The sequence below is a fragment of the Sapajus apella genome, unplaced genomic scaffold, assembly GCF_009761245.1.
Source record: "Sapajus apella isolate SASKATOON/1434 unplaced genomic scaffold, GSC_monkey_1.0 scaffold53, whole genome shotgun sequence".
Lineage (NCBI taxonomy): Eukaryota > Metazoa > Chordata > Mammalia > Primates > Cebidae > Sapajus > Sapajus apella.
Window position 1 is genome coordinate 10,930,030 of NW_022436993.1, and position 26,386 is coordinate 10,956,415.

Genomic DNA, 26,386 nt, shown 5'->3' on the forward strand with positions numbered 1-26,386 from the left:
TCTGGCTGCCTAGTGTTGTTGGTTCCTTGCAACTTATTAAATGCCAGGAACGCCCCACCATTGCTGTGATAATAATGAACGCAAAACCCAAAACATACTCTCAGAAATTTCCCAAATGCTCAACTGTGGTCCCTACTGAGAACCATTGCTTAGGTAATAATGAAGCATCCTGTGCTCCTCCTAACCCACACTCATCATGCTTTTCAAAAATGTCCCTGCCTATTGTAAGTTTCTTGTAAGCAGTGACTGTTTCAGTCCTGGCATTTATTCATGCCTTGATAATGTTAATGAAGTGAATGAATTAATATTTCAATGGCTGGATCCTTCAGAATAATTTTACTGAACAGTGGGTATGTATATTCATTGAATAATTCCTGCTCATAGTAACCAGCCTCCAGTGTTTCAGCTCTAAAAATGCCCAGAATAACAACAGCTATCCTTAGTCAGCATTTTATATTACCAAACATTTGGCTAAGGAATTCACAGTATTGTTTCATCTGTTTGCTTCAACAACCATATGAGCTTAGATACAGTAACTTGCTCAATGTTATTAAGTGAGGTGGTTTGTAAGTGACAGAGGTAGGTTTTGAATCCAAGTCCGTAGACTGTGTTCATGGGCACTATCCTGTAAGAGCAGGTTATTGATTTAAAACCAGTTGTCTATTATATGAAGGAAATTTTCTTTTTCTTTGAATAAAATAGAAATGCTAACAATGTTTTTTGAATTCATGGAGCTATCATGGTTTATCTTATTTGATCTACTGAGGAAGTTAATTTATAGTTTATAATTTCTTTTTCTTTTTTTCTTTCTTTTTTTTAAGACAAAGTTTCACTCTTGTTGCCCAGGCCCAAGTGCATTGGTGCTGTCTCAGCTCACTGCAACCTCTGCCCTTTGGGTTCAGGCAATTCTCCTGCCTCAGCCCCCTGAGTAGTTGGGATTATAGGCGCATGCCAACACAACCGGCTAATTCTGTAGTTTTAGTAGAGACGAGATTTTGCCATGTTGGCCAGGGTGGTCTCAAACTCCTGACCTCAGGTGATCTCAAACTCCTGACCTCAGGTGATCCACCTTCCTCGGCCTCCCAAAATGCTAGGATTACAGGCATGAGCCACCACACCTAGTCTATAGCTTATAATTTCTAACCTTCCTTTCACGATTATTTTTAAAATATTTGATCTGGTATATAAACTGGCAATGGACTGTGAATTTATTTTTCTAGAACTGTGTTTAGGATTTGTGTGTCTCTATTAATAGGTGCCATCAGTCTATAGTTTTTATTTCTATAATTGATGATAGCATTTGGTAACAGTGTTCTGACAAAAATTAGCTGGGAATTATTCTATGTTTTGGGATGGCTTAGAATAAATTATACATAGGAATTATCTCTTCCTTAAAAGTTTAAAAGAATGTACCAAGTAGAAGTACAGCATCTTGTGGGATTTTTTTTCCATTTTGGGGGCTGAGGGTGTGATGGGAGTAGTTATTTGATAATTTTTTCAATTTTATTCATGACTTATGCCTTTTCAAATCTTATTTTTCTTCTCCTTCAGATAATTTTAATGTTATACTTTTCCTGAAAATAACCCGTTTAAAACAGTCAAAATTATTAGCATAGTGTTGTACATCGATTTTATGTTTAAAAAATTCTTAGTATTGGTGTCTTTGTCATTTTTAATTTTGTATATTTGTGCTTATTTTTTGTTTTCTTATTAGACTTGCTAGAAATGTGTCTTTTATATCTCCACCTGTAACCTTTCTCAAAAACACAGTTCTTGAATGTATTTATGAATTCCATATTCTTTTGTATTTCATTTGTTAAGTTTTGCTTTTATTTTTACTGTATTCTTCCTCATTTTCAGGCTCTTTTTTAACTAAAAAAACACTTGTATGTAGAGATGGGCCTCACTATGCTGCCCAAGCTATCTCCAGGTCCTGGCCACAAGGGATCCTCCCACCATAGCCTCCCAAAGTGCTGAGATAATACATGTGAGCCATCCTGTCTGGCCTTTTCTTCTAATTTTTAAAGTTGACTCCTTAAATTCTTTTACTTTCTCTGTCTTCTATCTGCTTTTCTGTTTTTCCTTTTTTCTTTCAATGACAAAAATAGTTTAGTTTATAACTTTCTTTGATTGCAGATTTGGCTAACACGTGTTTTTTTCATATGTGGTATTCTCATTTTTTGTACTTTTCCAAGTAGTCTAAATTGCGAATTTATTTCCTCTCTGACATTATGAAAATTATTAGGATAACATTGTTTAAATTCTTATGCTTTTGTGCTTTATTGGCTTAAGATTTTATCCATATCTCATGTTATTGCATTGTGCTTAAAAATGACCCACTGTTTTTGAAAATAATAGAAATATGTAACTCGAATAAGATTATCATTCATTTTGAATCTGCCGTTGTCTAATCTCAAGGTAATGCCACCATTGCCAACATAAGTTTCTTGATTAGAATTGTATCTCTATTTTATTTTTCTCTTTAGGTTCGAGATGGCCAAACCTTACTTGGAAAAGTCTGTGGTAATGGAACCATCTCTCACATTAAATCCATTACAAATAGTGTGTGGATCAGGTTTAAAATAGATGCTTCTGTTGAAAAAGCTAGTTTCAGAGCTGTTTATCAAGTCGGTAAGGATACATATTTAATTTTTAAATGTCTAATTTACCTGATTGTAACATTTTAATTCTTTGAAATAATTTAGCCATTTTATGTCCTCAAGTGGTAAGTGGAAAATATTCTCATAGAAATGTTGTATTCTGTTGTCTCCTTAGGCAGTATTAGATTTTGCAGTAAAATTGAGATTAAATTATTAATATCTAGACAAACACTACTATAATTTTTATGCTTACAGCTTGTGGGGGTGAATTAACTGGAGAAGGGGTCATTCGCTCGCCTTTTTTTCCCAATGTGTATCCTGGAGAAAGAACCTGTAGGTGGACTATCCACCAACCCCAAAGCCAAATCATTCTTCTCAACTTCACTGTCTTTGAAATTGGAAGTTCTGGCCACTGTGAAACAGATTATATTGAGGTAAGCGGAAAACATCTTGGAATTTGTATTTGGTTGTATACTATAAAAAATATTATGAGTTGTTGTCTTCAAATCTGTTACAGGAAATCAAAGTTGTTTATGTAGACCAATATGTCTTATGAATATATGTGCAGAAATCCTCAACAACCTACTGGTTCAGTGAATCTAGCATAAAAAGAGGATTTATAGATCATGACTAAGTGGGATTTATCCCAAGAATTCTAGGTTGATATAAAACCCCAGAATCAATTAATGTAATACCATGATACCAATAAAATAAGAACAAAAACTGCACGATCACCTCAATAGATGTGAGATCTGGATTTTGCCACATTTAACAAAATTCAACATCCTTTCATGATAAAACACTCAACAAACTAAGAATAGAAGGCAATTTCTTTACTCTGATAATAGACATTCATGTAAAAACCCACATCTAACATCATATTTAATTATGAAACACTAAAAACGCTTTGCCCCTATGGTCAATAAATAGACAAGGACATCTGGTCTCACTGCTTCTATTCAGAATTACATTGGAAATTCTAGCGAGAGCGATTAAGTAAGGAGAAGAAATAAAATGCATCCAGAATGAAAGGGAGGGAATTAAACTCTATTCACAGATAACATGACCTTGTATATGGAAAATCATAAGGAATGTACACACATAAAAAATTATTAGAACTAATATATTCAGTAAATTGTGGGTTATGAAATCAAAATGTAGAACTCTTTCTTTTTCTATACACCAGCAATGAACAATTTGATAATGAAATCAGGAAACAATTCCATTTACAATAGCATTAAAAATAACAAACATCAAGGAATACAGTTTTAAAAATAAGTGTAAAACTTGTCCTTTGAGACTATAGAATATGGTTGAAGGAAATTTAAAAAGACCTAGATAAATGGAAGGACGTTTATCGTTAAGATTGCAATACTCCCTAAAGTGATATAAAGATTCAATTCAATCCCCATAAAAATCCCAGCTGGCTCTTTTAAAAAGATGCGTAATTTGATTGTAAAGTGCATGTGAATATGCAAGCGAACCAGAGTAACCAAAGTATTCTTGAAAAAGTACAAAGTTGAAGGACTCACATTTCCTAATTTCAAAACTTAGAACAGAGCTACAATGATCAAGACAGTATCTTACTGAAGTAAGGATGTAAATATAGGTATATGGAATACAAATGAAAGGCCAGAAGTGAGCACATACTTTTATGGCCAATTGATGTATGAAAATGGTGCCAAAGCATATCAATGGAGAAAAATCATTTTTTCAACAAATGGTGCTCAATATCCACATGCAAAGTTATGGCGCTGGACCCCTTCCTTAAAGCATACATAAAAATTAACTAAACTTGGATTATAGACCTGAGTGTGGGAGCTAAAACCAGGAAACTCTTAGAAGAAAACACAAGGCTAGTCTTTATGCCCTTCAATTTAGACAAAGCCGTCTTAAATATGACACAAAAAGCACAAACAACAAAAGAAAAAAGAAAAATAACTTTCTCAAAATTAAAAACAAATCACTTGATTTTTAAAATGGGCAAAGGAGGCTGAGCACAGTGGCTCACACCTGATCCCAGCACTTTAAGAGGTAAAGACGGGTGGACTGCTTGAGCTCAGGAGTTTGAGACCCGTCTGGGCAACATAGCGAGACCCTATCTCTACAAAAAAGATTAAAAAATAGCTGAGTGTGGTGATGCATGCTTGTAGTCTCAGCTACTCAGAAGGCTGAGGTGGGAATATCATTTGAGCCTGGGACGTAGAGGCTGTAGTGAGCTCTGATTGTGCCCCTGCACCCTAGCCTTGGGTAACAGAGTGAGACCCTGTCTCAAAAAAGCAAACAAAACAAAACAAAACAAAAAACCAAAGGACACACCCATAGGATGACTATAATAAAAAGAGTCAGACAATGGTTTTGACAAGGATGTGGAGAAATTGGAACCCTTGTACACCCCTGGTGGAGATGTAAAATGGTACAGCCACTTTGAAAAACAGTTGGCAGTTCCTCAAAAAGTTAAACACAGAGAGTTCATCTGATCCAGCAACTCTATTTTTAGATAGATTCTCAAGGGGAATGAAAATATATGTCCACAGAAAAATTTGTATGTGAATATACCTACAGTCATTTATAATAACATATACAAATAGCAAAATACAATCATTATTTTTAATTTTAAAAGTAGAAACGACTTAGGTGTCCATCAACTGGTAAACAGATAAATAAAACGTGGTTTATCTTTACAGTGGAATATTATTTGGCATTAAAAAAGAATCAAGTAATACTCCATGCTAAAACATGGACGAACTTTGAAAATGTTATACAGTGTGAAAGAAGCTAGTCACAAAAGACCACATAGTGTATAATTCCATTTTGATTGAAATGTCAAAAATAGGAAATCTATAGAGACAGAATGTAGATTAGTGGTGGCCTAGGGCTCCAGTTTCAGGGGGATGGGGAATGACTGCTGAAGGATATGAGTTTTTCAGGGGGTGACTAAAATGTGCTAAAGTTGGCTGTGTTCTCAAATAGATTAGTACTCTATTAAAAACATTTTAGAAATAATTATTCTTGAAGCAGTTTTCAAAATTGATATACAACATAATTGAACACATCTTCTCTAATTATAGATTGGTAGCAGTTCCATTTTGGGTTCTCCTGAAAATAAAAAGTATTGTGGTGCAGACATACCTTCATATATTACATCTGTGTACAATATTCTTTATGTCACATTCGTGAAAAGTTCTTCTACTGAAAACCATGGTTTCATGGCTAAGTTCAGTGCTGAGGATTTGGGTAAGAGATTGTCTCTTTCTCCTGTTTTTTAGGCTTGTATCAGAATAAGTGAATGACAGAAATAAATTATATAAAAGTCATCTATACTGTGAAAAATTTTAAAGTATCCTCAAAGACAAAGATATATATTTTCTTATAAACATATCAAAATTTAATTTATTAATAAGAGATAAATGAAGTTATCTTAAGTGGCATGTGAGAAACATTTTTCTTTTTGATCTTTAAAAAGGTTATTATCAAAGAATTTTAATTTGAAATCCAGGTAACTTGGTTACCTGCTGTGGTAATGATAATTTTTATTTCAACAGCATGTGGAGAAATTCTTACAGAATCAACAGGGACCATTCAAAGTCCTGGCCATCCAAATATTTACCCACATGGTATCAACTGTACTTGGCATATATTAGTCCAACCTAACCACCTGATTCATTTAATGTTCGAAATTTTTCATCTGGAGTTTCACTACAATTGCACAAATGACTACTTGGAAGTTTATGACACTAACTCTGAGACATCCCTTGGAAGGTAAGGTTATTTTTGTTTGTTTGTTTAACAGTAAAACTTCACTGGTTCATGTACCTATGTAACAGTCTTGCATGTTCTTCACATGTACCCCAAAACCTAAAATGCAATAAAATAAATAAATGGAAAAAAAAAAAACTTCACTGATTTCCTGCTTCAGTGAAGGATCTTAAAATCCACCACGTTGTGTTATGAAAACCAGGTGAGAGCCTCATGCTTCTTAATGACCATTTCTATATCACTAGTCTGTAGTTTTGTCCCATAGGCATTAAGTTTTGACATCTATATATATTCATGAAATCAAAACCAAAATTAAAGTAATGCATATATCCCTTACCCACAAAACTTTCTTCCTTTCCATCATAATTCCTTGCTTTTGCTCCTCACCCTAACCCACAGAAAACCACAATTCTACTTCCTAATCCTGTAGATTTGCTTGCATGTTATCTAAATGGAATCATACTATATGTACTGCTTGTTTTTCTGGCTTTCCTCAATTAGCATAATTTTTTGTTGAGCCTCTTGGATCCAAAGATTTGTAGTTTTATCAAATTGGAAATATTTTTGGCCACTGGTTCTTAAAATACTTTTCTTTCTTCCCTTTTGGGGACTCTTGTTTTCATGTATATTAGGCACTTGAAATTGTTCTACAACTCACTTGATACTCTGTTCTTTGATTTCGAGCCTTTGTTGTCTGTGTGTTTTACTTTGGAAAGTTTCTATTACTGTATATTCAAGTTCACTCTTCTTCTGCAATGTCTAATTTGCTATTTATTTTACCAAGTGTATTTTTTGTCTTAGGCATTGTAGTTTTCATTTCTAGAAGTTCAATTTGAGTCATTTTCTATATAGTCCATGTGTCTACACATGAATTTTTTTCTCTGGCCTTAAAAATCTGTGAGATATAGTTGTAGCTATTTTAATGACTTTACTAACTCAAACATTTGGATTTTTCCTGCTATGGTTTTATAGATTGATTTTTCGTCTCTTTATGAGTTATACTTTCCCATTTCTTTTCATGTCAGGTGATATTCAATAGGATACCAGACATTTTCAATTTTAGGTTTTTGGCTGCTGGACATTGTCATATTCCTGTATTCTTGAGCCTTCTTCTGGAATGCATTTAAGTTACTTGGAAACAGGTTGATCCATTCAATTTTGCCTTTAAGTTCATGTGTTTCCTGTCTCTGAAGGTTTGTTGTTCTATATTGCTTGATATCCCGTGTTTTGAGAGCCATTGTTTTATGCTTTTTGTCCAGGATTTTTGTTGTTTCAGGTGCAAGCTTAAATCTATCCCCTGTTATTATATTTTTGTTGGAAATGGAAATCTGATATTTTAAAATGTCTCTATCTTGCATTTTATTTTCTTTATTTTTCATTCATGTTTTAAACATCTTTCTTATCCTAATCTTTCATCATTTTAACTTTCTTCTTTTTCTTTTTTGGGAAGGTACTTAACACATCACCACTGCAAAATATAGAATTTTTGCTGACTGGCATAAAGTATAATGACCTTCCTCAAATTTCATATACATGGGCATATGTGGAGGAATTTAAAATATTGATTAGTTCACCTACCTTTATTTTGATCAAGATATTAAATATTTTTTTCACACTGCAATGGTATTATTCACCAAATTTTCTTTCTTTTTCTTCTTTAGCAGTTATCCATTTTCCATACTCAACATTTCCTCTTTTTTTTAGTTTCTATATTTGTTTTCTTTATCCTTTCTTTTGGTTACCTTTTGCCAAGTGTGTTTTGATTTGAGATTTGTATTTTATTGTCACTTCTTTCTACAGATATTTCTCTGGATAAAAGCTCATGGCATTATGTCTTTTATCACAACGCTCTTTTTAACTTTAATAGAATAGTGTTTCTGAGCTAAATTGCTTTTGTTCAGCAGAAACATGGCATGGCTGAATCATCACTCCTACCTCTTTATAAGCCAGCTGTTTAAGGACAATAGATTCCCTCTATAGGGATTACAATTTCAGGCAGTGTTCTAAGTGCTTTATATACAGGGTATTAACTCATCACATTCTCAAAGCAACTCTATGAAGTAGATATCGTCATCATTCCTGTTTTAGGGATGAAGAAGCCAAGGCACAGGGATTGAGTGATCTATGAATTTAGTTTAGAGAGATGACTCTATGATTTATTGTTTCCCTTTGTTGTATATGTTTATTACATTTCCATTAAAAAGTTTATTAATATGCTATATGACAATCTAATGTAGCTTTTACTTTCTATTTTGCTAAACTTCTCATATGTGACAACTCACGCAGCCAGACACACACATACAACCATTTCAGGGATGTAATCATGAACAGGAGAACCTTTGATAAGTTTGTAATTTTTTTTTTTTGCCTGAAATATATCTGTGTTTTAAGGTTGATGAGAGGTAGAGAACAAAACCTATTATGATATTTACATGTCCTAATTTTTGGTACATCATTTTCAAGATACCAAAAGTTTTAAAATACATGTCTGTCCTTTCTTGATTTGGAATAGATACTGTGGAAGATCGATCCCACCTTCTCTCACAAGCAGTGGTAACTCATTGATGCTGGTGTTTGTGGCTGACTCCGACCTCGCTTATGAAGGCTTCTTAATAAACTATAAAGCAATCAGTGCAGCAACAGGTAACAAAACAACATTGCATACTTGGTTTTATTTACTCCATTGCAAAACGGTTCTAATAGCTAAAAGACAATGAGAATACATCATTCCCAAACCTGTGCCACACAATGAGAGCTATATTTAGAGTAAAAGGTAGTGACTTAAATACCTTCCTTATTAAAAGTAGTGACTAGATAAGAATATTGCATCAATATTAAATCTTCTAATTTTGATAATTGTACTGTGGTTTTGTTAAAAGAATGTTTTTTTCTTCCCTTAGCAACAATATACTGAAGTTTTTAGAGGGTAAAGAAATGTAATATCTCCAAAGTACTCTGAATTGGTTGAGTTCATAAGGGATAGTGTTTGTATGTCTGTGCATGTGTGTGTGTGTGTGTGTGTGTATGTGTGTGTGTGTGTGCGAGAGAGAGAGAAAGAGAGAGAGAGAGAGAGAATGATAAAGTAATGGGTGCAAAATACAAATACATAATAAATCTGGGTAAAAAGAATTCAGGAGCTCATTCTTGTGTCTTAAAATTTTATCAGAATGAAAAGTTACAAAGAGACTGAATACTTATGTTAAGAAATTGGGAAAAGAACAACAGATAAAAATTAGACACTACTGCATGAAATTTCAGGGCAAGGAATGGAAGATTTCTTGGCAAAATATACATTTCTCAATTTGACCTAATGAAGTTAATCTTTTCAGCATTTATTCCTTTCATCATACTTTTCCTGTGACTTAATTTCTCATTATTGTCGTGTTCTTTGTAAATAAAGCATAGGAAACAAATACTTTTGGCAGATGAGATCTTTGAGGTAACATGTGAACCAGAGATGCTCCCAGCCACAAGAGCTTGTGCCTGGCATTGATGAAGGAGTCATATTTCGTTAGGCTCATGTTTTGCCTAGGATATGTTCCTTTTTAGAGGCTCTGAGCTTTCCTTTTACATCATTGTATTAACGGGCCCAAATAACATCCAGCGTAGACCCATAGTAGGCATGTGGTGACCGTGCTTCCAAGCAGTTCTCAGCCTTGGGATGACCCCATTAGCATAGTACAGTTCACTGAGCTCCCTCTAGAAAGAACTGGTAGCTTTATGTTGGAACATGCACCCTCTGACGCACTCTTGCATCCTGAGACTCCCAGATGCTCATCTTTTAAAATCCCCACTCTCTAAAATAACTAAAAGTTTAAACATCTCCCACTCAGAATCCTTACCCAATTTCTCAAGTAGTTCTCCTTCAGAGGGGCTGGCCACTACTCTTCATTTCAGTCAAAACTCTGCAGCAGTTCTATGTTTGAAAGCAAGGCTTTAGATTTCTCCAGAATCCTGAGTGTGAGAGAATCATATACTTTTCTCCCAGGAGAAAAAAGATCTGCTTCTTGTGATTACTTGGACCTCCTTCCTTGCTGCTTTGTTTCTGCCTTTATCCAGATGTGCCTGGGAAAATAGAATAAAAAGCGAACGAGTACAATGTTAGCAGGTTAAAACTCTTACGAAGTTCTTAGTAACTACAAGACCAGGCTTTAATTTAACATACTAGATTTTGCTCTTTCAAACTACAAAATATTTGAATCCTGAGAGAATGTAATCGACTAATTAATGTTATCAATTTAAAGTAAAATTTTACATTCTATTAACCTCTCTTGCATATACATTAATATATAATCCTGCTAAGAGGGAACTTTAAAAGTATAAACAAGAACAGAGAAAAGTACTTGATTCATTTCCAACTTTAATATTAGAGGAAAACCCACTTAACCTCTAGTCCAGTGTTTTTCAATCTGTAATTCATGACTCACTAGTGAGTCATGAAATTCATTTATTCAGTTGCTGCTTGCGATTATTAAAAGTATGGAGTAGAATAGAAAGGAATAGGAGAGAAGGTATCAGAGTTTATCATAAAAAGTTAGGTGTTACTTCATGAGACCTGTTTGCAGTATCTCTGTGCCCCTGTGTGGTTGATGTAAATGTATTTTTTAGGGTATGTCAAGAAGGTTTGAAGCACAAATTTATTCCAGTTACCTTAATTTTTAAATGAGCAAGGTAGACGTCTGGATATTGAATTTATCCTCCCAAGAATACATAGCTAATTGGTTCAGAAGTCAAACTATTTCTTTTACCATGTCCAGATTAGCTCTTAGAAATGCCCTAAATAAGCTGCATATCGCGTGGCTAGTAACATTTAATTCAGGGCTATAATCATACTGTGGTGGATTTTTCATATTTCCTGCAAAGAGAAAACCTTCACAATTGTCCAGGGAAATGGCCAAGAATGGTCACAACATCAACACAGGATTAGAGATGAGCCCTGCTGGGCTTTCTTGGCCTCTCGCATTCTCAAGGCAGGGTTCCACCTACTCGTCAGTGGGTGGTTAGTGCTGTTTTTATCAGTCATCCTGGAATGAGCTCAGAAGAGGCATTTAGGAGTGCAAAGTTAGGAAATGGTGAAAAAAATACCCAAAGAGGGCTTCTTTACAATAAATGGATAGAGAGAGTTCTGTTTCTATTTTAAAACTTCAGTTTGGGACGATAGTGTTGTCAAACTTGAGTGTTCATGAGAAATTTGAGATACGGATTTTCTTGTTATAAATTCAGGCATCTGGGCCCCACCCAGAAATTTTGATTAAAATAGGTCTGGGGGCTTGTTTGCCAAGTAGTTCACGGGGTTCTAATGAAACTGTAGTTTATCAAGGACTCTGAAAGTCAAGTCTTAGCATGTGAATTGCTGTAGGATTACAAGGGAGTTATGAAAGTGAATTGGGCTGTAACTGCTCATGATGGAAAGTACTATTCATGACACAGGGAAAGTGGATGCTGTAGGGAGGTCAGAAGTCTTGGTCCTAGTCCCAGACTTGATACTAATTTGGAATACTTTTTTTTTTTTAATTGTTGTTTGTTTGTTTTGAGATGGAGTTTCACTCTCGTTGTCCAGGCTGGAGTGCAATGGTGAAATCTTGGCTGACTGCAACCTCCGCCTCCTAGATTCAAGTGGTTCTCCTGCCTCAGCCTCCCAAGTTGCTGGGATTCCAGGCATGCACCACCATGCCCTGCTAATTTTGTATTTTTAGTAGAGACAGGGATCACTGTGTTTGTCAGGCTGGTCCTGAACTCCTGATCTCAGGTGATTCCCCCACCTCGGCCTCCCAAAGTGCTGAGATTACAGGCATGAGCCACTGAAGCCGGCCTTAATTTGGAATACTTTGAACAAGTCACAAGCCTCTCTGATTCTTTCTATCCACCTTGAATTCTATATTCTCTGCTATGAGAGATTCAGATATTTTTCCTTTGGAAAAGGTTTTGTAGTAAGTTGATTTGGCTTTTAAAGATTTACTTTCAGCCAGGTGCGGTGGCTCATGCCAGTAATCCCAGTACTTTGGGAGGCTGAGGTAGGTGGGTTACCTGAGGTCAGGAGTTCGAGACCAGCCTGACTACCATGGTGAAATCCCATTTATTCTAAAAACACACAAAAAAATTAGCCAGCCATGGTGGCACACACCTGTAATCCCAGCTACTTGGGAGGCTGAGGCAGAAGAATCACTTGAACCTGGGAGGCAGAGGTTGCAGTGAACCGAGATCATGCCATTGCACTCCAGTTTGGACAACAAGAGTGAAACTCTGTGTCAAAAATAAAAAAATGATTTACTTTCTTATAGCCTACTGTTTTCTCATAATTTTGTATATACAGGTATCCCAGCACTTCCTGGCTCAGTTCATTTATCTTGTTTGTTATATTCTTACTCCTTAGAATAAAAATGTAACAAAATGCTTAATCATGATGTTCTTAGTTCCCTACTTGTCTTCGCCTTTAAATTGACATTTCCTGAGTAGAAAAACCAGGGATTGTTAAAGAGAATAGGATTTGGAAAGAGAGGACTTGGGTTCAAATTTCATCTTGGCCACACTTGAACTAAGTGTCTTTCAGAACTTAATCTCCAGGAACTTGAGATCTCTCATCTCCCTCTCTAAAACGTGGGGGAATAATGCCTGGCTGCCTTGCATAGTTGAGGAAGACAAAATGAGACATTCAATGTGAAAATGACATTTTGGCCGTAAAGAACCATGACTTTGCCAGATATAAAATATGATTCTCAATGTCCAAGCACAATTTTCCAATGGCTACTTTGCTTATTTTGGTATTAATCGGCATTGGTCAGCTGAGAGGGAAAAGAAAAAGCAAGGACCATGACTGCCTAGCAGAAAACTGTAGCAAAATGTTGAGTTTGACTGAGAAGGCTTCTTCTTTCTTAAGGGAGAAACTGAACCTGTAATTATGTCTTCCCTTGTTTCTTCACTTTGAAGGGTGCTAAACCAAACATGTCTGTGGAAGCAGATGATGGCTCCTGGGTTGGCTGTTTATTTAGCACATTTCTAGAATGTCTGAGGTCATATGGATTCGTTCAGAAACCAAACGTTTCATAAGTGATTTCAGAAAGCATAGCCTAAAGATTGAGCCTTAATGTAACTGGATAATCACATAAATTATCCCATAATCCAAAGCAGAGAGGAGCTGGAGCAGTTCCCCATAATGTAGGATCTCCATATGAGATGCATTCCTCTCCACAGGATCAGTTTATCCTATTTCTGTGGTTTAAATTTTATGGGACTGATATCATCGTTGCTTTGTGGTTTGGAGGGTTATACATGTTTCTCATTTTGCCCTTTCATAATGAGCGAGTTCTGTGTTACAAAAACTTACTTAATGTTTCGTGAAGGCAGAGATATATTGTGAGTTTTAGAAAAATATTGTTTTGTGATTTTTGTAATGGTCCATAGAGAGCATTTGTATGTTTTCTCTTTTCTTTCTTTACTTTTTTTTTTTTTTTTTGAGATTGGCCAGAAAGAAAAATATGTGAGTTCTGCCAACAGTTGTCTTTGATCTTCAGAGATATGCTTTTCCATTGTAGTTTAGTTGAATTTAGGGGATAGAAGAAATGTGCTTTTATTTTTCATTTCTTTGTAAATGTTCCTAGAACATAACAAAAGGCTAACTGATATTGGCTGTGAATTTTCCTTTGTCAATATAAAATAAAATAAAATGCATAGATACGTTTTATCTTTGCATTTTGTATTGATGTAATAATAAGCATCATGCCAATACATGAATATCCTTGTATGGAAACACATTCTAATTTAATCATTTGTGCTTTGTTGAAAATCACAAGAGGAAACCAAAACTTAGCAGCGACATTTTTCAGTATTAAAATTATTCTAGAAGGAGCCATTTATATTGTCAAGGGAAGAAACATAAACATCTATGTAATTCAGTGATAGTTAAGAAGAGTTTTTAATCTTTCAAGAAATAGATACATTAAGTTCAGAGAACAATAATTTTTCTCTCTGTAAAATTTGAAACTCATAAAACTACCATCAGATTTTAGGATTAAATATTCTATTATTTAATATGTACAGAAGGGGTCCCTTCGAATATGGTATTTTATTTCTCTATTTCAGTTTTATGTATTATTTATTAGATATCTGAATTATTTATTGGATTTTCTCTAGAGAGCAAAACCTGCCTGTGCACAGAACTTTGAAGCTTTTAACATAATATGGATTTTCTTTCCTGTAATTTCAGTAAATTTATCCATAATTTTCAGAATTGTGTACACCCATTTAGCCGTCTCCATTCAAGCTACAGAATACTTCTGTCACTCCAGAAGACATCCTCATGTTCCTTTGCTTAGTTTCCTCAACTTCCTCTGTGTCAGCAGCCACAGACCTGGTTTCTACCAGTACAGAATAGTTTTAACTGTGCAAAAGGCAGCTATGAACAGGAATACATAGTATGTACTCTTTTCTTTCTGACATCTTTCATTTAGTATAATGTGTCCGGAATTTTTTTCATGTTGCTGTATTTATCTGTTCTTTTCTTTCTATTGCTGACTAGCCTTCCATTGCATAAATATATCATAATTTGATTATCTGTTCACCTATTGTTAGATAGCTGGGCTTTTCCCAGTTTTTAGCTGTTACCAAAAAAGCTACCATGAACATTGACATGCAAATTTTTTGTGGACTTATTCATTCTTTTGAGTAAATACCTAGGAGTAGAATTTCTGGGACTCATATGGTAATGATATGTTTAACTTTATAAGAAAGTGCCAAACTTTTTTTTCCAAACTTTTTTTTTTTACTATTTTATATAATGACAATTCTGAAACAGGAGCTGGGGCTCAACGCCAGACCACATGGAAGACTGGCTATAACAGGGCAGAGACAGAAGCATCTCTCCCTAAGACATGCCCAACAGCACCATGACAGTTTGCCTTTGCCACGACAACACCCAGAAGTTACCATCCTTTTTCTAGAAATTTCTGAATAACTCACCCCTTAATTTGCATGTGGGTATAGATATGACTGCAAAACTTCCCCAAGATCCTACTCTCAACACATTGCCTATGGGGTAGCACTGCTCTGCAGGAGCTGCCATGGAACTGGAACACGGCTACCTCAATGAAGCTGATTTTGTCCACCACCAGCTCATCCTTGAATTCTTTCCTGGGCAAAGCCCAAAACCTTCCTAGGTGGAGTCCCACTATGGCGGCTCACCTGCCTTGCAACGATTTTTTTCCACATCTTTCCCAATCCTTCATATTGCCAATATTTTCATTTTTAGCCTCTGGTAGTTGCGTAGCAGGTTTTATTTTGCATTTCCCTGAGTACTAATAGTGCTGAGTCCTTTTCATATGCTTTTTGACAATTCATATATTTTCTTTTGTGAGGTGTTCATTAAAACCACAGTCCTCATTTTTGTTTGTTTCTTATTAATGAGTCATATGTTATATATTCTGCATAGAAGCCATGTCCTTTGTCAGCTAAATGTATTGCAAGTATTTTCTCCCAGGCTAAACTTTTCTTTTCCTTATGGTATCTTTAGAAGAACAGAAGTTCATTATGTCTTTTTATCCCTTTTATGGTTAGTGCATTTTGTATCTTGTCTAAGAAATATTTGACTATCAAAGTTGTCAAGATCTCCCCCTTGCATCCTTCTAGAAGTTGTATAGTTTGAGATTTTATATTTATTCTATGTTCCATTTTGAATCAGTTTTCCTATACGGTGTGAGTTATGTATCCAAGTTTGTTTAGTAAATGGTATTTAATTGTTGAAAACATTCTCCTTCACCCACACCCCTACTGAATTGCCTTTGCATTTTTGTTGAAAATCACCTGCCTGTGTTCATGTGTGGGTCTGCTTCTGGAATCTCTTTTTCATCAGATTGATGTACATATTTGCCCTTACAATAATAGGACATATTACTTAATATTACATAATTTTATATTGTATATTAAAATCTGGAAGTGTAAAACCTCTAGATTTATACTCCTTTTTCAAAATTGTTTGGGCTAGCCTAGATTTTTTGTATTTCCATATTCATTTTAGAATCAGCTTTTCAATTATGTAAAACACTTGAGAATTTGATTGAGATTGTGTTGAATTTACAGAACAATTTGGGGGTAAAGGTCATCTTAAATTCAGTCTTCCAATCACAAACATATTTTACCTCTCCATTTATTCAGATCTTCCTTCATATCCTTCAGCAATAAAGTTTGTAGTATACAGTTTGTGCATATTTTTATTAAACTTGTTATCAACTGTTTCATGTTTTTATGCTACTATAAAATTATATGCCATATTATAAAGTAGTATATGCTATTTTAAAATTTTACTTTCTAGTTGTTTGGCTGATGTATGCAACATAAATTGATTTTTGTATACATGTCTTGTATTCTGCAAACTTGTTAAACTCAGTTATTAGTTTGAATAACTTTTAAATAAATTCTTTAGTATATACTACATAGATGACAGTAACTGTGAATAAGTTAAATAAGTTATTTTTTCCCTTCTCTGTCTCTCTCTCTCTCTGTCTCTCTGTCTCTCTCTCTCTCTCTCTCATTTCTCTGTGTATGTGTATTACTGCGATGGCTAGAATTTTCTGTGCAGTCTTGAACAGAAAGCGTGAGGTTGGCATATTGACCTTTTTCTTAACCTTGACATGAAAACATTTAGTCCTTTACCACTTAAGTGTGATGTTAGCTTTGGATTTTTCATAGGTGCCATTTATCAGTTTGTGGAGTTCCCTTCCGTGCATACTTGCTGAGTTTTTATCCTGAATGGGTGTCGAATTTTTCTAAATGATTTTTCTGCGTTTTTTTGATGTCTCTCAAATCTTTTCTTTTTTATCCCGTTTAGGTGGTAAATTATGTTAATTTCATTTTTTACTGTCAAACAAATTTTGTATAATACATCAGAACCCCACCTGGTTCTGATGTATTATAATTTTTTGTATATTCAAAATTGCTATGCTAGAAGTTTATTATGGATTTTTGCATCAATGTTTGTGAGACACACTGAACTGTGATTTTTAAAACTTCTTTGTCTGGTTTGGTATAGGAGTAATATTGGTCTTATAAGTTAGAAAATATCTTCTCTATTTTCTGAGTTTGTGGAATGTAAACAACTTCTTAATTGTTTGATACAGTTTCACCAGTGAAATTATTTGAGCCTGTAGTTTTCTTTGGAGGAAGGTATTATTTCAAACTTAATTTCTTCAATTAATAGAGACTATTGAAGCTTTCTATTTCCTTTTGAGTCAGTTATGGGCATTTTGAAAGAATTCACATATTTTGTGTATGTTGTCAAATTTATTTACACAGTTTTTCATAATGATGTCTTTATATTATTTTGATGTCTGCAGATTCCACAGTGACATCCCCTCTTCATTTCTATAAATGGTAATTTTTGTTTTTTTCTCTTTTTTCTTTGATCAGTTTTGGTAGAATTCTATCAATTTTAATAATTTTCTCAAATAACCAATTTTTGACATTGTTTATTTTCTGTATTGCTATTGCATTTTCCATTTAATTGATTTCTGTTCTTATACTATTTATTGTCTTTTAATTACTGCCTTAGTTTGCTTTTTTCTGTTTCTTTAGATAAAAATTAACTACAGATACATATAGATGTAGCCTTTAAGCACTATTTCACTTCACCTCCCACATTTTAATATATTTTATTTTCACTAACTTTCAGTTCAAAATATTTTTCAACTATCTTGCGATTTCTTCCTTGTTCTGTGGATTATTTGCAAATGTATTATTTAATTTTCAAATATGTGCAGGTTTTCAAGATGTCTTATTAATTTATAATTTCAATTTTATTGTGGTTACATAACATACTTACTAAGTTTTCAATGTTCAAAATTTATGGAGAATCATAGTATAGCCCCAGGTGTGGTCTATGCTGCTGAACATTTCATGCACATTTGAAAAACTGTGTTGTTTGCAGTTCTTAAGTGTAGTGCTCTCTGCCAGTTAGCTTAAGTTGGTTGATAGTGTTGGTCAGATTTTCTAACCTTATTTATTTTTACCTGTTTTGTTTTCGGTTACTGAGAGAAAGGTGTTAAAATCTTCAACTCTAATCATGGTTTTATTTTTTTCTTTAATTTTTGCCTTTTCATTTGCCTTCATGTATTTTGAAACTATTATTTTGTGCATGCACATTGAGGATTATTATGTTTTACTGATAAATCATCCCCTGTGTCATTATGAAATGTCTTTCTATAAATCTAATAATACCCTCCTTCTTGAAGTCACTTTTGTTTGATATTATTTTCATGATATCCGCTTTCTTATATTTGCTGTTCATATGGTATATCTTTTTTCATTCTTTTACTTATAGCCTAATTTTACCATTATATATGATGGTGCCATTTTATATAATGTGCTTGTGTAGTAAAAAACATATAATTGGTTCCTGCTTTTTCTGTGTTTTAGCTGAAGTGTTTAGACTATTTACAACTAATGTAATTATTGACATGGTTGAATTTAACATACCATTCTGGTAGTTGTGTTGTTTGTCTCTTTTTATGTTGCCATTATTCTGTCTTCATGTTGGTTTACAGAATATTTTTAATATTCTATTTTCTTCATTGTCTTTTTAATGATACTTTTTTTTTTTTTTTTGTATTTTTGCTCTAGGGCTAAAAATATACTCCTTAACTTATATGCAAATTTTCTTAGAGTTAATAATCAGCTGCTTTACATTTCATACCTTCTAATTCCTACCTGATTTCTTCATATTACACACATTGCCCCTTATACTTTGCAAATGTAATAATGTAATAATCTCATATTAGTGTAATTCCATCTACCTGTCCTTCTGCGTGCTGTTTGAGTTCTATCTTTTACTTCTCTCTATATTATAAATTCACCTTAATATTATTTTTGCTTTAAATCACTAATTCTCTTTTAAGGAGGTAATGAAAAGAAAGCCTAGCATTTATATTTATGCAATTATTTATCATTTCCAGGGTTCTTCATTCCTTCTTGGAGATATTTTCCGCTTGTATCATTTTCCTCTGGCCTGATGGATGTTATTATTTCATACAGCACAAGTCTTCTAATGACAAATGATCTTAGCTTCTGTTTATCTAAAAGTGTTACACTGTCATTTTTTTAAAAAGTAGTTTTGCTGAATATTTAAATCTTTTTTTCTCCATCTCAACATTTAAAATGTATTCCATTTTCTTCTTGCCTCCATTGTTCTTGATTGGAAGCCAGCTGTCATCCATATCATAATGTCCCTGTATGTGATGTGTTTTTTTTTTTTTTACCCGTCTTGCTCCTGTGTTTCCCTTCTTTCAGTTTTCTAATAGATTCATTTTGATGTGTCCAAGTGTAGTTTTCTTTTGTTGCTCCTGTTTAGTATTGACTGAACTCCTATGTCTTACTAGACATTTTTCATAAAGTTTAGGAGAATTTTCGCCATTTTATCCTTCTGTTTTTTGACCCACTTTTATTCTCTTCTCCTTCTGGTTCTCTAATTGTATGTGTGTTAACCTATTTGTTGTTTTTCCTTGGTTTTTGAATATCTGCTCATTTTCCTGCAGTTCTTTTCTCTTTGTTCTTTGGGTTAAATTAGGTCTATTTGTACATATTGAAGTTTACTGGCCTTTTATTTCTTCTACTACAGTTTACTATTAAACTCATCGTGAACTTCTAATTTCAATTAGTGTAATTCTAAGTTATATAATTTCCATGATTTCTTTTAATAATTTCCACCCTTTTTTGGCCAGAATTTCTTATCTGCTTACTTTTTAAGGCTTTTTCTTTAGTCTTTGAATATATTTTGAATAGCTGCTTTAAAGTCTTTGTCTTTTGAATCTAACACCTGGATCATCTTTGAATCACAAGATCACTTTTTTTCTTGACTATGACCACATTTTTCTTGACTATTGATCACTTTTTTTTCTTGTCTTGATTCATATTTTCTCATTTTTAAAAACGTGTGGTAATTTTGGATTTTATAGTAGATATGATAGGTTAGAACATGATATGATATGAGTGTCCCATATCATGTGGGTAAATTATGTGTCATAGACACTGTATTCTCTGATCTTTTTCTGAAGCTAGTTTGATATCTTGCTTCGTATCTGCAAAGTTTGTATTTTTACTTCCTAAAGAATATATTTGTGAAAGTCCCTGTTTCCTGATTCCCTCTAACTTGGTAGGTCTCAACCTCCAACTTCTATGATTCTTGCAGGTCCTGTTAAGCCTTATCCTTTGGTAGGGAAGTTCTAGAGAGGCCTCCTCTTGTCCAGGGTCTTCACTTGTAAGATATGGCCTTTTAGGTGTCTCATTTGGATACCCGAGGTGTTAAGGAGTTATGCCTATTTGAGGATGGGAGAGAACTCTAAATTAGTCTCTCAGAATTGCCTTGACCTTTATGATCTTATTTCTGTTTCCAACCTAGTAGCAGCTCCTGTCTGACATGCTTTTTGAAGTCTTGCTTTATGTATTCTCAGCCCGGGCTTAGCTAAGAATAGAAGAGGAGTCCTACTCAGATTCATTGCTTTCCTCTATATACACTTCTTCCTCTCTGGAGAATTTTTTGTGGTTCCAGCTGCTTTGGCAACCCTAATCTTTGCATCAGCAGCTCAGTAGGACTGTCATTCACTACCTGGGCTTCAGCTTTCTTCTGTGGTCAGGAAATTCTGCCCAGGTAGAAAGCCAAAGAAGTAAAGAGTCATACATCATGCATTTCCTTTCTGTCAAGAATCCCAATCTTGCACTAGATTGTCCAATATTTTGTTCAGTTTTAACAGTTCTTAAGGAGGGGAGCTGGTTTAGTACAGTTGCTTGTCATAGCTGGAAGCAGTAAAATATTAAAGAACATCTGCCAACCAGGGTAGAGTATAGGAAGGAGAGAGAGAGGAAAAATGAAAATAGAGGGAGTCGTAGGATTGGGGTAGAGGGGTAGCTTGAAAGAGAAGAGCTGGATGGAGTAGGGAGCATGGGAGGAACTTACATGCATATACCAAGTCCCCTTCATTTTCAACACATTATGTAATATAATTTTAACAGCTACTTACTGGGACCTCATCTGGGCCAGGTACTATAGTGATAGTAAATAGTGGTTAATAAGATCTTGTTTATATCCCAAGGTTTAGTTAGGTAAATATACTCACATAAAAACAATTACAAAATATGCTTTGGGCTCAAATTGCTATTTGCATAAAATTTTATTATGCAAGATAAATTAATTATGCTTGGTTAGGAAAGATTTCAGGTTAAATGATGGATAAGAGCGTATATGTTAAATTGTGTATTAGCAGGGGTTTTTGGGGGTGTTAGGTAAAGGGTAAAGCATTTCACACAAAGTGAATGGTGTAAAGAACCTTTGAACACATCAGGAACTGTAGTTTACTTTTGTGCCAGCAACAGAAAAGAAGCTTGGTGAGCAAATCAAAATTTCAGTAGATTAACAGACTCCCACCAATTGTGCTAGAATAATCACTTGCATATAAGCAAGGTAAGGGAACACTCTCATTATTGCCCAAAATGTTGTTAATTCAGGTTCTACCATCTGAGAACCCCATGATACTTAACATTCTCCCACAGACAAGCTGCATTAGAGATATGCAAGCCAGCTGTATTTCCCCTTTGGGAGTACAGAGAGTAAGCAAGAAGCATTATCTCTTTAAGAACAAGTGACATGAACAGACGATTTGCTTTAAATATCTGATTTACTGGCTAAAGCTCTCTCTGTGTGAGTCAATGAGTCTGTCTTTTCTGTCAGCTCAGGGATACTGGGTCATTGCTTTCATTTGAAGTCCATTTTTTTAGCTTAGTAATTTTCATTACTGGGTCTGAAATATGAATAGACCACTGCTACACTCCTCCCTGCTCTCTGTGTCCTTCTTTTCTACATTTCCTGTTGTTTCTCTTCTGTCTCTCTTACTCCCTTCCTCCCTGCCTTCCTGCCTGCCTTCCTTTCCACTTGTGGAAATATTTTGGCAGATTACAGAAAAGCACATTTTTCTATACTTTAGGAGTTAAATGTAATCTTTGGTGTTAAATGTCACTGTGAATTCCTTCAATAAAGTACAGCCCTGATCACTTGCTGTTTAAAATACAGTAAAACCAAGTATCTGGTGAATGCTCATTACTTTGAGAGCTATACACAGATGTTCTGTGCATCTTTATGTTTTCAATACTAGTGATTCTTCTTTTCTGAGTATGATTATATAGCAGCAACTAGGGAAACAGCATACATAAACATCCTCATTTTGTTTTAACTTACACTAAAACACAATAGTTTATTGTATCCGAAACCTTTCTGTAGGAAACCTCTTTCTGCTCCTATACCCTAGATTTAAGTATGGCTGGACGCAATTGGAAATACATTTAAAAATTGCATTTATTTACTGGACATGGTGGTGCATGCTTGTAGTCCCAGTCACTCGGGAGGCTGAGGCAGGAGAATCACCTGAACCTAGGAGGCAGAGGTTGCAGTGAGCCGAGATCCAGCCACTGCGCTGCAGCCTTGGTGACAGAACAAGACTCTGTCTCAAAAACAAAAACAAAACAAAAACAAAAGCACTCAAACCAGATTTTCTTTGTAAAATGTCTCAGATTTGAAGGGCATAGGAGATTGAATGGGTGGCTAGCAAGTATAAAGTCGTTTGAATAGGTAAAGTTAAAACTATTAAACTAAAAGAGTTTTTAAAGAAGATATTCATTTAGGACTTAAAATTATCCAGGTACTATGCTAAATGTGTTTTAAATGATCTAATGTCTTCCTTTTAATTTAAATAATCACCATTTACTGAGTGTATATCATGGGCCAAGCCCTTTTAATGCATTATCTTTAACTCTTTTCTTTTTTTTTTTTTTTTTTTTTGAGATGGAGTTTCACTCTTGTTACCCAGGCTGGAGTGCAATGGCGCGATCTCGGTTCACCGCAACCTCTGCCTCCTGGGTTCAGGCAATTCTCCTGCCCCAGCCTCCTGAGTTGCTGGGATTACAGGCACACGCCACCATGCCCAGCTAATTTTTTGTATTTTTAGTAGAGACGGGGTTTCACCATGTTGACCAGGATGGCCTCGATCTCTTGACCTCGTGATCCACCCGCCTTGGCCTCCCAAAGTGCTGGGATTACAGGCGTGAGCCACCGCGCCCGGCCTTTTATTTCTTTTATTAAAAAATTATTTATTGGCCTGTAATCCCAGCACTTTGGGAGGCTGAGGTTGGCGGATCACGAGGCCAAGAGATCGAGACCATTCTGGCCAACATGGTGAAACCCCGTCTCTACTAAAAATACAAAAAATAGCGGGGCATGGTGGCACATGCCTGTGGTCCCAGCTACTCGGAGGACTGAGGTGGAAGAATCACTTGAACCCAGAGGCAGAAGTTGCAGTGAGCTGAGATTGCACCATTGCACTCCAGCCTGGCGACAGAGCAAGACTCTGTCTCAAAAAAAAAAATTATTTATTATACTTTAAGTTCTGGGGCACATGTGCAGAACATACGTGTTTGCTACATAGGTATACACATGCCATGGTGGTTTGCTGCATCCATTACCCCATAATTTACATTAGGTATTTCTCCTAATGCTATCCCTCCCCAATCTCCCCACCCCCTGCTATCCCTCCCCTAGTCCCCCAACCCCCTACAGGCTCCAGTGTGTTATGTTCCCCTCCCTGTATCCATGTGTTCTCATTGTTCAACACCCACTTACAAAGGAGAACATGTGGTGTTTGGTTTTCTCTCCTTGTGTCAGTTTGCTGAGAATGATGGTTTCCAGGTTCATCCATGTCCCTGCAAAGAACATGAAGTCATCCATTTTTATGACTGTATAGTATTCCATGGTATATATGTGTCACATTTTCTTTATCCAGGCTATCATCATTGGGCATTTGGGTTGGTTCCAAGTCTTTGCTACTGTGAACAGTGCCACAATAAACATATGTGTGCATGTGTCTTTATAATGGAATGATTTACAATCCTTTGGGTATATACCCAGTAATGGGATTGTTGGGTCAAATCGTATTTCTAGTTCTAGATCCTTGAGGAATTACCACACTGCCTTCCACATGGTTGAGCTAATTTACACTCCCACCAAGAGTGTCTCTTAAACCTGCACTCAAAGGTAGCAACACCTTCATTTGAGAGATGTGAGAACTAAAGGCTTAGAGAAGTACAGTAACTCGCCCAAAGTTGCAGATCCTGTCAGTGTTTGAGAGGATTTTTATTCAAGATCATCTGATCCTTGAGCCTGGGCCCCTCCTATGGTGGAGGTACCTGCTTTGTCATTTCTCATAAATACATGCTTTGGTGAAAACCACTTTAAAGCAAGCTTAGGAAAAGACAAGACTGAATTATTTCTAGGCCCTCTCTATGATTTCTGCAGTGGATCCTACTTTTTAATGTTTATGGTAATTTGTAGGGATTAGAAAGAAGTAACATTTCCAAGGCTTAAAGGATTGTTTACTCAAGATACATGTAACAATTTCCATTCCATAGCTTAGATTTGCTGTTGGTAATTATTTTGTCTTTAAGGTTACAAAAACTTTTTGTTTCAAAATGAAATCTTTATTTGCACATTCCAGAATAGTGTATTGAAAATAAATTATAGGCACAAATTAATGAATTACATATAAGTGGATGTATTATAAATGTAACAATATTTTCTATCTTTTATCTTGTGATCTCTTTCTCTTCACAGCATGTTTGCAAGACTACACAGATGATTCTGGGACATTAACGTCTCCAAACTTCCCCAATAATTACCCCAACAACTGGGAATGCATTTATAGGATCACAGTGAGAACTGGCCAACAGATTGCAATGCGCTTCACAAACTTCTCCTTGGAGGATGCCATTGGTGAAAACATTTATACAGATTTTCTGGAAATCAGGTAAACATTTTTATTTATTTCATTATAATCTTTTTACTGTTTATTCTCATTAATAATCTTTCCTTGGAAGATTAAGGAAAAATTTGGAAATTCTCTGTAAAGCTCCCTGCTGTGCACTTTCCTGCAAGAAATAAAGTTTGTCATTTGGAGCCTGACTTAGGAGAAATACAGAAATTGTGTAAGATTCAGTGGTTATTTTGAAGTGATTTGTTTATTGGAAATACTTGAAAATAGACTCCAGATTTTATTTGGGCAAAGAAACAGATGTGCTACTATTCTGAAATGACGTAACTTGCTACTGCTGAATACCTACCCTGATTATGTAAAATCAATTTAAATTTTAGGCTGTTTGCTGTTCATTTAATCTAATTATACTATGAAATGATGGCAGGATACCAATCTTAAAGTTTTCACAAAGTTTTTGTGTTCAGATAATAAAAGTCTAGACTTGTGATTTTCAGTACATTATTCTTTTCTTATTGTCACTTTGAAAGAATGTATTTAAAAAGTTATATTTGCAGAAAAGTCAGTTAATTTATATGTTACTATCTCTGTTGTCTCTCTATACCACTACTTTGAGTTAAATTAGGCTAATCATTCTGATGGGCATCTATATCAAATTTTTTTGTTTGGGATTTTAAATCTGGAATCTTATATTTTGTAATAAATCTTATTCTAAAATACAAAGTAAAGTATTAAAATAATAAATCATAATTGGACTCTATCATTGCTAAAATGACATTAATTTTCTTAATTTACAGCAGTTACTCACTGGACTTTGTTGTTGAATAAATCCCTTTTTTTGTTGTTTGTTTGAAAAAGCGACAGATAATAAACTAGATTTAAGACCCCAGAAGTTTTTAGGAAAAAATTTATTTCCAGAATTTTGCTAAATATGTCAAATATGATGTATTGAATTTCAAAAATTTCCAAAGCAGGAGGAAAACATTTAAGGATTCTTAGTAAAATAAAGAAATATGTTTATATTTTTAATAAGTATAGTTTATCCTGTTTCCTCTAACACATTTGTCAGAGGCTTTATTTGAGAGGGTGAAGATTAAACACATTGTCTCAGTTTGCAATTGGTTATATAAAATACCTTGCCAACCATGAATGATAGTTATTGTTTATTAAGTTATTCAAATACCATTTAATAAAATTTAAAACTTAAAATTGTGTTTTGTAAACTAAGCGTAGTGT

General features: G+C 34.7%; 1 protein-coding gene across 1 annotated transcript in view; it reads left to right on the plus strand.

Moving 5' to 3' along the window:
• CUBN (cubilin) overlaps window positions 1–26,386 on the plus strand; it is a 287,868-nt gene that overhangs the window by 53,089 nt on the left and 208,393 nt on the right. The window contains exons 18-23 of the mRNA XM_032244141.1: window positions 2,487–2,631; window positions 2,856–3,034; window positions 5,672–5,837; window positions 6,146–6,362; window positions 8,872–9,002; window positions 24,994–25,186. Coding sequence (XP_032100032.1) covers window positions 2,487–2,631; window positions 2,856–3,034; window positions 5,672–5,837; window positions 6,146–6,362; window positions 8,872–9,002; window positions 24,994–25,186 — 1,031 coding nt within the window. The remainder of the gene's footprint in view (window positions 1–2,486; window positions 2,632–2,855; window positions 3,035–5,671; window positions 5,838–6,145; window positions 6,363–8,871; window positions 9,003–24,993; window positions 25,187–26,386) is intronic.